Source organism: Alnus glutinosa, chromosome 4 (genome assembly GCF_958979055.1).
Source record: "Alnus glutinosa chromosome 4, dhAlnGlut1.1, whole genome shotgun sequence".
NCBI classification, from domain to species: domain Eukaryota; kingdom Viridiplantae; phylum Streptophyta; class Magnoliopsida; order Fagales; family Betulaceae; genus Alnus; species Alnus glutinosa.
The window spans coordinates 30217691-30231337 of NC_084889.1; the positions used below are offsets into that span (position 1 = coordinate 30217691).

At 38.2% G+C, this 13647-nt stretch overlaps 2 protein-coding genes across 4 annotated transcripts; one reads left to right on the forward strand and one right to left on the reverse strand.

Annotated features, from left to right (window-relative positions):
- Positions 1-234: 234 nt before the first annotated feature.
- LOC133865765 (inositol-tetrakisphosphate 1-kinase 3-like) lies at positions 235-5468 on the forward strand. 3 transcript variants are annotated; one of them, XR_009899805.1, is made up of 10 exons: positions 235-579; positions 1087-1168; positions 1376-1408; positions 3081-3201; positions 3363-3455; positions 3784-3903; positions 3993-4169; positions 4296-4442; positions 4527-4582; positions 4678-4759. XR_009899805.1 is itself a non-coding variant. In XM_062302233.1 (10 exons), the coding sequence occupies exons 1-10, from the start codon at positions 365-367 to the stop codon at positions 4945-4947; spliced, it is 1062 nt and encodes a 353-aa protein (XP_062158217.1). In that variant the 5' UTR covers positions 235-364; the 3' UTR covers positions 4948-5468. The 3 variants fall into 3 exon arrangements, 2 of the variants coding, with proteins under 2 accessions (XP_062158217.1, XP_062158218.1); XM_062302233.1 differs by lacking the exon at positions 4296-4442 and adding an exon at positions 4868-5468 and having other exon boundaries at positions 4678-4762; XM_062302234.1 differs by lacking the exons at positions 235-579; positions 1087-1168; positions 1376-1408; positions 4296-4442 and adding exons at positions 1630-1749; positions 4868-5468 and having other exon boundaries at positions 4678-4762.
- Positions 5469-6276: 808 nt separating this feature from the next.
- LOC133865767 (large ribosomal subunit protein cL38) lies at positions 6277-6842 on the reverse strand. Its single transcript, XM_062302235.1, has one exon. It carries the CDS (start codon positions 6764-6766, stop codon positions 6410-6412), a length of 357 nt encoding a protein of 118 aa, XP_062158219.1. The 5' UTR covers positions 6767-6842; the 3' UTR covers positions 6277-6409.
- Positions 6843-13647: the final 6805 nt, after the last annotated feature.

Consider the following 13647-nt stretch of genomic DNA (forward strand, 5'->3'; position numbering starts at 1 on the left):
TCAGCATTATTGTACAAAATATATATATTTATTATGCATAAAACATTACCCAATAAAAAGTATTATATTTTAATGTTATGCGGTAACAGTGACGTTATCGGCGCTAGCACATGACATATATACACAAGCCGTGAAGCTGATGAAATTGTGACCACAAGCACAAAGCCTCGTATATTTTTTTAATTAAATTTAAATTCATAGAAATGTTCAGTATCCCCTATATATATATCTCCTAAGCCCCCACCCCTCACAACCAACCCATTACAGCAAACACACCCTCATTTTCAGCTCTCAAATTGAAAGACTGCTTTCGAAATCAAACATTTCGATTTGAAATTTAGGGTTTGGGTGATTGTTAGTGTCTATGAAGTTGGAGGAGGAAGCAATGGCGTGTAGAAACGAGGAGGAGAGGGAGGAGGAGGAAAAGCTGACCCACCACCATCACCAGCAACAATTGCAATGGTGTGCGGTAGGGGCTGGGTTGCCTCAGCAGCTGAGGAAGGTTGTTGTGGTTGGTTACGCTCTTACGTCTAAGAAGACGAAGAGCTTCTTGCAGCCCAAGCTCGAAGGCCTAGCTAGGTAATCACAATTGAATTAATTAATTAATCACTTAATTAATATATGTGGTCAAGAGGGGTTTGATTTGATTTGATTAATGCGTTTATGTGACATTTGAATCTCTTGGTTGCTATAGTTTAATTATTCTATCGTTTTTTTTTGTTCCTTTCGTTTGGTTGGCGAGGAAACGATGGGAATCTTCTGGGAGCGTTGTCCGATTCCAAATGGTTCTCAGATTATTATTATTATTTAAAAAAAAAAAAAATCGTTTTCTTAAAGGACGCTTCAATGAAGTCAAAGTTAATTCGCTTTCTATACGTCGTTAAAAGATAAAAATAATAATTCCTTATCGAATTCGTTTTCTAATCTTCTTCTTTTTTTCTTTTTTCTTTTTTTTAGCTATAAATTTTCTGACTTTAATAATATTTTCGGAGCACCTTGATCTGATGGTCTCAGTGATATTCGCATAGGTTTTCTAGCTGATTCAGCATTGTTTAGTTGTTAACTGGACAATATATTGTTGTACAGGAATAAGGGGATACTATTTGTTGCTATTGATCAAAACCAGCCCCTCTCGGATCAAGGTCCATTTGACATTGTGTTGCATAAGGTCTGTGAATTTTTTGTTTGTAATCTACTTTTTTCTTCTTTGTTATTCAAAAATGATAGGACCAAGGCTTCTACAAATACTTTATTTGTTGAATCCAATATACATGCATGAATACTTCACGCTTTCTGCATTTGCACAATACATGATTTGATAAATGCAGATACTAATCTGACATTATTCCTTTTTTCTTTCTTATCTCAACTGCAGTTATCAGGAAAAGAGTGGCGCCGGATTATTGAGGTTGGTTCATTTAGATGTTATCATTTTTACGTTGTCTAAAGAACTTGTTGTTGATGTTTGAGATTGATTGATTTTGAAACTTTGTGCTTGACATGTTAATTACCTTGCATCATTAAACGAGTTATGAGTTTTACCAATGGGGTATCAGATAATCACTGACAGTGGCTGATGAGAAAACAAGATCTTTTGACGCTTAGAACTTATTCCTGTCTGACATAACGTGCAGAGTGCTTGCTCTTTGCTTCATCTTGAATCATTACCAAATATTTGAGGTCGAGGCCTCAAGGTTCCAGCAAGCGAGGATGTTTCTTCTCCTATGGTCGTCATGCTGATTTGTTCAGGTTTTCTGAAGCCTTTTTCAAAAAAAAATAAAGGAGTTGTGAGTTCATTTTTCAGCGTTAATAGCTACCCCTTTCTGTCAGCTGAATGGCAGATGGCTCAGACAGTGCTAGTTGATCGAAAATCTACTCTATTTGCTTTTTAGTTTCACCATGCTTCAAAATCTAGGATTGAGTTCTTTAAATAGCCTTCTTCCGACACTCCTTGGGTTGCTGGATGCAGCAGCTGGTCAAATATTCATATTTCTAGGCTGCACTGGGAAAACTTTCTGGCTTCAGCTAGGTTCAAGTTTTTATGTTCTAGTTCCTGGTTGCGTCACTTGCTTGTGCATTTGGGATATATTAGGTGGCAGATGAACCGTCTCTATTGTGTTTGGTTACCACAGACTGTCTTAAAGTGCACAAACCTTACGTTTTCACACTTGTTTCTTTGCTATTATTTCAAAGCTACTGGCTGTTTTAATTATTACTTTCGCATCCATTAATTTCTGTTTTCTTCTGGCCAAATGATAGAATAATCCCTAATTCCACAAAGCTCCATTCATAATGTCTGAAATGAGACCACTTTTTAAAAGGAGGAGAAGTACCACTAGATTACAAGGTCATTTGTCCATGTAGTGCAGAATCACTCCTGCTATAAATGAGTTGTTTCTACTTGTTTTTACTTACTATTAGGCATTTAGGATGAATATAAGTATGAATATTGATAGGAGATCATGTACTGCTATCAATGCCTTCTAGACCTAGACCTGGACTGGCCATTCCCAATTCTGCAGGGCTTTATTGACTCTGTTGAAGTTTGCATTCTGTTACTAATATGAATCGATAAGATATCAGTGTGATTTCCGATATATTTGATAATTCATCTTTCAGCATCCCCTGTCCACTTCTTTAGAGGTCCTTGACATTCTAAAACATGATGTCTGGGGCGATTCTTTGAATTAGTTGGACTTTTCAATAGCTGTAAATATTTTGTTCTGATGTCAACTTCAATTTTGCTTTCAGAACTGAAGTTTCTTCTGTGGCTCTTGTGTTTTGCAGTTCTAGAAAGTTGTAAAAGTCAAACATGTTTTCTGTGATTAACAATTTGGGTATATGTTGCTTCTGATAATCAGCCTTGTTTCTTTGTTTGTGTGTAATGTATAAAGACAACAGACGTTATGTCCTTTTTCCCCCCATTTGGACAAGAATTCTAGATGCTTTCACAAACAACTTTTGGTTTGTCATTTTTATTGGATGAGTTTGATCAACATGGTTTATTTAATGTTATTTTTGAAATGTAAGCACAATACTGGTGGTTCTCCCTTCTTACCTTTATCCATCTATGTTTGTAGGACTACCGGCAAACTCATCCAGAAGTAACAGTTCTTGATCCTCCAGATGCCATACAGCATTTACACAATCGCCAATTCATGCACCAGGCTGTTGCTGATCTGAACTTGTCCGACTCCTACGGTAATTTTTGTGTTCATTTTCTTATATATCTCAATTCCTAGGAATAATTTTTGTCGCTTGACCTTCAACTGGCAGATTTTATCTCGTAATGTTAAGCTTAAATGGTATGTATTTCAACTGAGCCTTTTGCTATGTGATGCTGATGATTAACTATCACACAGGCAAAGTTGGTGTTCCCAGGCAATTGGTTATCAAGAGAGACGCATCATCCATCCCTGATGCGGTTGCCAAAGCTGGGCTAAGATTACCATTCGGTATGTATGTGTTGCACATGTGCAGTTTGTTATGCGTGCATCACTCTGTAGGTGGACAGTAGGCTATGCATCAACAGATGGTAGCAACTTATCATAGAATTAAGTTGTGATTGACATTAATAGTATTGTATGTCAAAAACAAGTCTTTTTTATAATAATAATAAAAATAAAAAAATAAATCCTGAAGCTAGCCTATCCTAATTCTGTTATTCTTGTATTTCGGCTGAACTTTTTTGGGAGAAGTTACTTCCTGGTTACTTGTAGGAAATTTTTGGTAATGCATTGGTAATGTTCTGGTGATGATTTTGCACTCTCATATCTGTTTCAGTTGCAAAGCCTTTGGTTGCCGATGGAAGTGCAAAGTCACATGAATTATCACTTGCTTATGACCAAAACTCCCTTCAAAAGCTTGAACCTCCACTTGTTCTTCAGGAGTTTGTTAACCATGGTAGGAGATTGTAATATATGTCTTAGTACCTTTACAATTGCCACAAATGTGTTATAATTTCAAAATTGTCTTTCCTTTCATGCCTGTAGGAGGTGTTCTCTTTAAGGTATATATAGTTGGTGAATCCATAAAAGTGGTCAGACGTTTCTCTCTACCTGATGTCAGTAAAAGGGAGCTCTCCAAAAGTGCCGGTGTTCATCGTTTTCCAAGGGTTTCTTGTGCTGCAGCTTCAGCGGATGATGCGGATCTGGACCCTGGTGTTGCTGGTGAGCTGGCCTGTCTAGAAAACTGTTCTTTTTTACATTTGTCCGAATATTCTTTTTTGTTTTTTTCAAATATCTTGTGTTTCATTATGGGTTTGGTTTGCATTGTTAAACTTATGCACAAAGAAGTTTCCGGTTAGTGGCTGGTGAGGATGATTGGATTGGTTGAGCCTTGGAGCCACTCTGCCCTCCATATCAGGTTGTCTTTAGTGCATTCTTGGTGATGTAAAAGGGGTTGTGCTCAAGGCATCAACAGTGACAGTGAACTGTGTTCAGGTCTTGAAAGTTCAGTTCTAGGCTATTGCTATGAGGACTTTGGCAGAACCTCGCTAATATATTTGACCATTGTTTCCCCTGCAGAGCTTCCCCCACGACCTTTGCTCGAGAGACTTGCAAAGGAACTTCGCCGTCGACTGGTAGCTTCACTCATTTTCTGTCTTGATTCCATAGCGGCACACATATCTATCTATTACTTATACGTACGTACTTTGCGATTGTTATTTCTTTGTAGGGACTCCGACTGTTCAACTTGGATATTATCCGAGATCATGGTAGCAGAGATCATTTCTATGTCATTGACATTAATTATTTCCCTGGTAAGCAAACCTTCATTTCTCGGCATAGATGTTAACCACCCCGTTTTCTTTTTTCTTTTTTTCTATAATTGATGAAATGTTTTTAAACATTTATAACGTGCGCAGGGTATGGAAAGATGCCAGAATATGAGCACATATTCACAGATTTTCTTTTGAGCCTGGTGCAAGGAAAGTACAAAAAATGATCATGCTAGAAACTGTTAAATAGCGCCTTTGTGGATGGAACCAAGTAGCGCCACTCAAAGGGAGAAGAAATATCCTCTCGCCTCAATAAGTATCTGCAGAAGAAAGTGGCACTCTCTCACCCGAAGTTCAAGGTTTTCTGCTTAACCCGCTACCATGCATAGGGTGTTGTGTGATTCTTGGCAGCGGCTGGAGGAGGGAACATAACCAAGTGGAAATGGTCCAGACCTTTAACGTGTGTAATTTCCTACTGTCTGGCAGGATATGTTTCCAACTTTCCGTTTTAAGCACCCAACTTGTACAAAGTTCAAGAATCCATCTTTTAGGCAGTTCTCATGAATCTAACTAAGCTTTTGTTCTTCATTCTTTTTTGTGTCTTCCAAATATTTCGTGCTTGTAATTTGGTGATGTAAGCAGTTGGCGAAAACGCACAATGTAAGATTCCCTAGCTTTTTACAGCTTTCTATCAAATAGAAAGGTGAAAGAAGCTCAGATGTTGAATAAGATTTTTTGCCATTCTATAGTGAGTGCTCACTGCTCACCCTTGTTTGATAGGTTTTTGGAGTGCTTTTTTATTTTTATTTTTGGGTGCTCAATAATTTTAAGGGTTTTTTTTTTCTCGTTTTCATTTCAGTTTTCTCATGGACGGGTAAGTTTAAAAGAATAACACTACACGCTTATATTTACAGATCAGGATCTTCTCAAATTATTTTATCATTAAATTAGGATTCAATAAAAATCTCTTTCAAGCTTAATGGTGGTTTTAAAAGACACCAACGAAAGTGTTCGGATGCCTATCCAAGTACATGAAGCCTGAATTTATTTGGATACATGTCTCCACAGGTAAAGTCCGAACAAATTCTCACATGAACTGCACTATTGCACCGGATCTAATCATCTTATCTACTTGTGGCATGCACCATTCGATGCACATATTGTCAATTCAATCTAATTGATCATCTTATCTACTTGTGGCATGCACCATTCAATGCACATATTGTCAATTCAATCTAATTGATCATCTTATCTACTTGTGGCATGCATCATTCGATGCACATATTGTCAATTCAATCTAATTGATCATCTTATCTACTTGTGGCATGCACTATTCGATGCACATATTGTCAATTCAATCTAATTGATGGAGAATGGAAGGAGCAATGCTAGAGAAGTAGGTGAGGTCAGCCACCAACATGTTTTAAAGAAGTGGTTGCACTTTCCATCGAAACATTTGAATCTCTACGAAGATTAACAACAAACAGATGGCATACACTAATCGCGTTCCAAGCCAACTCTCTCTCTTCCTCACAAACGCACGCAACAAAAGACCGTCAAGCAAAAAGCATTTCATTAAATTAATCAAACCCAGAAGCAATAAGTTAATAATATCAGAAAACCCAAGACAAACCTTCAAAACAAAAAGAAGCCACCATAAACACTTCAACTCAGAACAACAGCAGAGTACTACTCAGCTGCGGGCGGAGAGGGAGGAGGAGGATCGTCAACAGCTACCGTCGAACCATCGCCGGACCCAGAAGAGGCCTCCAGAGTCCAGTCAGGAGGCAACGGTGGCAATGGAGGGTACACTGTCGGTTTCCGCTTTATGTCCCATGCCTGTGTCTTGCGCGGCCTCGTCTTCCTGTGGTGCGCCGTCGCCTTTTTCTGTGGCCTCGACGAGCACTCTATCACCAACCCCCCGCCGACGCCGCCACCACCGCCACTCCACGGGGCTGTCTTGGTCCCACAAGTCTTCAACAGCGTCGGACCACTGGTACTCGGCACCACCAAGACGCTCGAGCCGAACATACTGGAAATTGACATGTTTTTCTCTGTGACAAACTATGAGACTCGGTCTCTGATAACGGATGAAATGCGTGGCTGTGGTTGTGGACCTTTCGATTGGGATGACATACATTATCTTTGCACACGTGTGTGATTCCCAAAGTAGCCTTGGATCTTGTTGGGCCTGCCACATAGGTCACTCGGGCCACTGGATCCAACTTTTTGGGCCTAGTTTTTCAGCTCAATCCGCATATATAGTTTTTATTATAATTCTTTTTATAAATTGACATATTTTTGGGGGATAAATACAAAAAAGCCTCTCAAACTACCACTCATTCCCTAGTTGGCCCCCTGAACTACCAATACTTGAAGTCCGGCCCCTTGAACTACCATTTACTTGGTTTTTGACCCCATCCGTTACTTTGTGCCGTGTAAATGGATGGAAACCGATCTGCATGTCGTGCACGTGTCCCTTGTAGCCAAGAAGCCCGAAAATACCCCTCTCCCTAATGTTGAAATTCTCACCCGTTTATTTGAGATAAAACTTGATTTTCCCTTTTACTTTTCATTCTTCACGGTCGGAGCTCCATACAACCTGTCACTAGTCACACGCCCGGAGCTCCATATAACTCGGCGACTCCATCGACCAAACCGGCACAGAAGTTTGGCGCTCCACCTAGTGCGATCTCGTCTTCCGGCAGCCCATCGGCGAGAAATCCCAAGTGTGAGTGTGAAGTTCTCCATCGACCAAGCCCGAGCAATCCCACCACTGGAAAACCGAAATAAATGTACTAAATCTCTCATATGTTTAGTTTTTAGGGTATATTTCTTTCCTGTTGATGCTGATTCGTAGCAATTTACTCTTGGAGAGGTTTTAGGGTTTCAGGTTGGTTGATTGGGTTAGTAGACATAATTCTCAAAATTTAGCTATTCGATTTTTTTTTTTCATGAAGCATTATTACTATGACTTAACTTCAAAAATAGCAACGGAATTGTAGCAGTAAGAACAATACCAGAGCACTAATTGAAATCCTCATTTATATTTATTCACATATCTATACAACTTTGTTCATACTTTCTAAAACTATTTACATACTCAAAAGATACTTATTACAACCCAAACCTAATAATCTTTTGTCAAAGTTTCGTATAGGTTTAAGAATAGAAATCCAAGCTCTCGAGCTCTTCTGAGCCTTTGTCCTCTACAACTGTAAATTTTAACAATTTACAAGTGGAACTTGTGAGTCTACGTTTAGTAAGTAAATGCAATCAACCATGCTATGTATACTTGAACCTTTTTTTTTCATCTTTCTTGTTAATGTAAGGAAAAAAAATCCTTTTTACAAAATATGGCAAATGGGAGAGATAGAGAAACTTCTATATTTTTCGAAACTTTCCAGACATGAACATGTGAATAAATACATTATATTGTTATTGTAACACTCTGCATAATTACATGAAAATTGTTTTTAAATAGTTACCGGTTTACAACTCAGGTGAATTTTTATTAAGTGTAGAAATTATCTTTAAGTATAAACACAATTGCACCAATGTTCATATGTTCCACAAAAGGTGTTAAAAGACTATAAAAATTTCTAGAATTTTATGTGCACCGAAATCTTGAGAGCTACTACCTTGAAATTTAGGGTTTCGGGTTGGTTGATTGGGTTAGTAGACATAATTCTCAAAATTGAGCTATTCGATTAGAGGTCATATATGATTAAACCAAATGGAATGTTGATTGGAAAAACAAATTTAAGAAAAAGTATAAGGGAAGTATTAGAGAAGTATAAGGGACTAGGTTGGTTGTTGCAAGTTGGGTTGTAGCTGCAGAAATGCTTATGGTTCTTGTATGTTTTGTTTCTCAAGAGTTTTTGTTCTGTTTGGTTGCATTTTGTTGGCAGCTGGTTTGTAGCTGCTGGGTTGTGTCGTTGTTGTTTTGATTGTGTTTTGAGGTATAGTTGTATGGTTATCAATGTGTAGTACATAATTTGGTGATAATTCAATTCTATTGGAAGAGTTTGTTGCTACAGCTGTTAGTGATGACTCTGTATTTAGTGATAATCCAATTCTAAGATTGATGCTGAGAAATGATGTATAATGGTTAACTCATGAAATTTTCCAATCTTGTTAATAAATGTTGGATTCATTTGAATATAGAGTATGCTCTTGGGGTAAATGCTGGATTATTTGCTTGGTTAAATGCACTTAGACCGGTTAAATGCACTTAGACCAACAACACCAAAAACATGTACAAATTTCTATACTATTATTCTTTTGATAGGTAATCCATTACTACTAATTAGATTATGCAAGTCATTTGTTAATATGGTATAGAATTCAATTATAAATGTTATAAGATTCTCATGACATGTGCTTTCCAATGTAGGCACGAGTAAAATGTTTACAACTAGTGACTGCTCAAGTGGTCCCCTGTCGATGTGGAGTTCCTGCATGTGTAAGGAACTCTTGGACCCAGACCAATCCTGGTAGGAAGTGGTATGGATGTGTTAACTACAAGGTAATTTTTGAGCTTAGCTTTATTTTATATTTCGTCGTTAATAATTTATGACAGTTTTGCGTATTTTTTATCATGTAGAAACCCAGTTATTGTGATTTTTTTGAGTGGGCTGATAAGGAAATGAACGCTTACGAGAAGAAATTAATGAAATATCTACAACAAATGAAGTTGAGAATGCATGCTGCTAATTTCAGAGTTGATGAATCAATTGACCGAAAATGCAAGGAACATTGTGATAATCTACGATAAGAGTTAGGGTTGGGTCAATATAGTAGGAAGATGTTTCGAGCTATGGCATTAATAATCATGTTCTTGTTGGTCTATTATTTTAGTGGTTGTAGTGGTGGATCTAGAGGTTCTAAGTTGATGTTAGAATGAAATTGTGGAAACAGTTTAGTTGTTATACTTTTTTGTGATTTCAAACTTGTCTATTTTGAATGTTATGTATGTATGTTTACCAAATGGAGCATCTCATTGAGGACTTGACAACTCAAAAGCTTTGGTAAATTATTGACATTGCATAATATTTATGTAAGTTACTACCAAAATGTATAAATACTACCAAAATGTAAGTCAAGGTGATTTGGGATGAACCACATTACAGTTCTAATACAATCAAGCTATTGATTTGAGCCACCTTGGATTTACATATTTCACATTATGCATCAAATATCAAATCCATCACTTAAGTATCAAATAGCATACCATATTCATCACCTAAGTATCAAATAACATACCATATCCATATCCATATCCATCACTTTAGTATGAAATAAAATAACACATCATATCCATCACTTAAGCATCAAATATCAAATCCATCACTTAAGTATCAAATAACATACCATATCCATATCCATTACTTCAGTATGAAATAAAATAACACATCATATCCATCACCTAAGCATTGTCCACTTTGATTGTCCTCAAATTACATAACAACGACACAACAATCCAACAAAATAGTAATAACACAACAATACATCAAGTTGCCTAATATTTTTGTCATTCCGGCTTCTTCCTCTTTCTTTGATTAGCCTCTAGTACTTCTATTGCCTTATTCACTGTCGGAACGATATTCCAAGATCTAGTGACAGGCCTTGATGAAGACCTTCTTGTCTGTGAAGGCTGAGATGGTCTTGTTGGCTGAGTATACCCTTCTGCTTGAGAAGACCCTGTCGGTTGAGTAGATCCTGATGGTTGAGGAGGTCCATACAATCTCATTGTATTGACAGTCCCTTAAAACTATAATTTGAAATTAAAGCAATGTTGTGAGTCAAAAATTTAAATAAAATTCTACACATAAATGAGTGTTTTGATTTCTCACAATAGCATTAATATGTGGCTGAGGTTGTGACTAACTAATTGTACGAGTAGGTCCATACAGTCTAACTGTGTTGATATTACCATGGGTCTATAAAATATTATTAATTAGGGCACATAAAAATTTACATAAACCAATAGATATAAAAGAATAGTGGATTGAGTGCTTACGAAAGCATTTGTCTAAGACTGAGACTGAGGCTGAGGCTGAGACTAAGATTGAGCCTGGCCTACTGTCGAGGGTCCATATAATCTCACAGTGTTGACGGTACCTTGAGACTATAAAGACACACTATTTAGTGTATAACATAATGAAACATGAAATATAATAGAGGAAATATAAATGAGTGCTCACAATAACATTGGTCTGGGTCTAAGGCAGTGACTGATAATGACCCACGGCTTGCGGTTCATACCACCTTACTGTGTTGGCAGTACCTCGAGACTGTCAAGACACATTAACCAGTTGAGCCAACAAAATAAATAAACAACACGTAAAATATGGGTTTTTGGAGTACTCTCCCAAGCATTGGTCCGAGGCTGAGGCTGACCTCTACCTGTAGCTGAGTCCCTTGAAGCTGGTTGACCCCTACCCCTGCCAATACCCCTACCCCTACCCCTAACGGTACCTCTAGACAATGCAACATTGGTTTGTGGGGTATGTTGGGGAATTGAGGGATGCAATGTAAACGATGGAAAATATATGAGAGTTTTGAAAATTCAATATAAATGATGGAAAAGTTATAAGAGTCTTGAAAATTACCGATGCATAATGAACTGTAGATTGGGGATTCGGTTCAGTATCAACTGTAGATTGTACCTAACACATTGAAACATAAAATTAAGTATCACACCGAATACAAAATAATAATAATAATAATAAGAGAAAAGAAAAGAAATAAATGTCTAAAGAATTTACATCACTCTTGCTCTGTCCTCTATAATTTACTGTTTCTATTCTTGCGTGGGGACATGTTCTTGCATTGTGTCCAGTCCTCCTGCATCTGGAACATCTCATAGTAACCCCACCCTTCCTCATCCTGTATTGATTCCTGGGCTAATCTGGTCCTCTAGTCCTCACTACTCTCGGTCTCCCAGGTTGTATTCTAACCACTGGTGGGTCTATATACTCGCAGTTTGTCTTTGTCCATTGTTCTTCTCCAGGCATGGGATACATGATCGGTTCATATGCCTTTTTAAGAATATCCACAGTATACCAATGAGAAACATAATCCACAGGTTCAGCACCATCAAGCCATATTGCACACATTGCATGTGCACATGGGATACCTGTCATATCCCATTATCTACACCCACAGGTTCTTGTCACTAGGTTCACCACATATTGTTTTTGCTTCTCTGTGATTTCATAGAACCCATCCCCAGCATACACGCCATAACAATGACCAGCATCAATTGCGAGTTCATCTAACCGCGCCAGAATTTTGGGACAAATCCTACCATCCATGTTGATGATGCCTTCCCGCTTCCTTTGGTATCTTTTCAACAATTTTGTCCTCAACATTTCCAATAGCGATATTATTGGCAAGTCACGTTGTTTCAAAATCCACGAATTGAAACACTCTTAGAGGTTGTTCACAATTAAATTGCATTTGGGGAAGGTACTGAACCAAGCCTTCAACCATGTACTTGGGTTAATCTTGGACAAGTACTCGTGCGCGTCCGGGCTTATACTCTTTAACTCCTTCATTTCTCTAGTCCATTTAGCCTCGCCTGCAGCTGCGATCCATAGCTTATCCTTCAACGCCAATCCTTTGTGACCTACATCTCGGTAGTTTGCATACAAATGTCTACAACAAATCCGGTGCTCAGCACCGAGAGCCACCAATTCCAAACTCGGTACAAGACTCTGCACAGAGTAAAATAAAAATGTCAACCAATTAAAATGTCATAACTAAATTGATTTGTATCATAATAAACATTGATTAAATGAAAGATAAAAAATATATCATAATAAACATCTTTACCTTCTGACGATCAGAAATGAATGTCCATCCCTCCGTGGGAGGAGTGCCAAGGTCCGAAAGCAACGCTTCTAAAAACCATGTCCAGCTCTCTTTGATTTCTGCTTCCACAACTGCAAATGCCAATAAGTACATTTGGTTGTTTGCATCCCTCGAAATTGCGGCCAATAGTTGGCCCTTATGCAGGCCTTTTAAGAAGCATGCATCCAAGCCAATGATTGGACGGCAACCAGCAACAAAACCTCTCTTCATGGCGGCTAAGGACAAGTACAGCCGCTGAAATTTTGCTGGAATGTCAGGTAAAGGCCTATCTACCTTCATCATTACACAACTACCAACATTCGTTCTTTTAAGTGCCTCTATATAGTCCCACAGTTTGTTGTACTATTCATCCATTTTGCCACGGATCATAACTTTTGCTAGTCTTCTAGCCCGATACAACCTATACTCTTTCACATCAACACCCTACCTATCTTTAACCTCCTCTACAATTGCCTTTACAGGCATGTTGGGTTGTGCCATAAACTTGTCAATCAACTTGTCTGCAATCCACTTTAATTTCAAAATTGAATTTTTATGTTTCCTCCTGCAACTGTGTACAGGCTGAAATGATCTAACTTCGAAGGATTCCTCATACTTGCACTGGCGCCCATAAATCCTATACTTACAGCTTGTATCCTTGCATACTACTACACACTTAGCGAGGTAATTTTTCTTAAACTTTACATCCTTCTCCCTATTTACATTAGACTCCCTAACTGCATCTCTGAACACCTGGATCGATGAGAATTTCTGACCCACCACAAAAATCATTATTACCCATATCAGTCAAATGAAACTTAGACCGCTTTCTGACATGTTTCCTCTGGGAGTCTACCTCGTACTCATCATCACTCTTTGGAGGAGATGTAAAAGTGTCACTACGTGCCATGTCTGAGTTGGCATCATCATCATCATCATCATCATCAACTGTTGACCTACCACTGTCATCACCACCCTCTTCGGACTCTTCATCCTTGCCACTCTCTTCACCCTCACCACCATCACTATCTTCCCTACCCTCCCCATCGATGTCTCCAACATTTCTATTG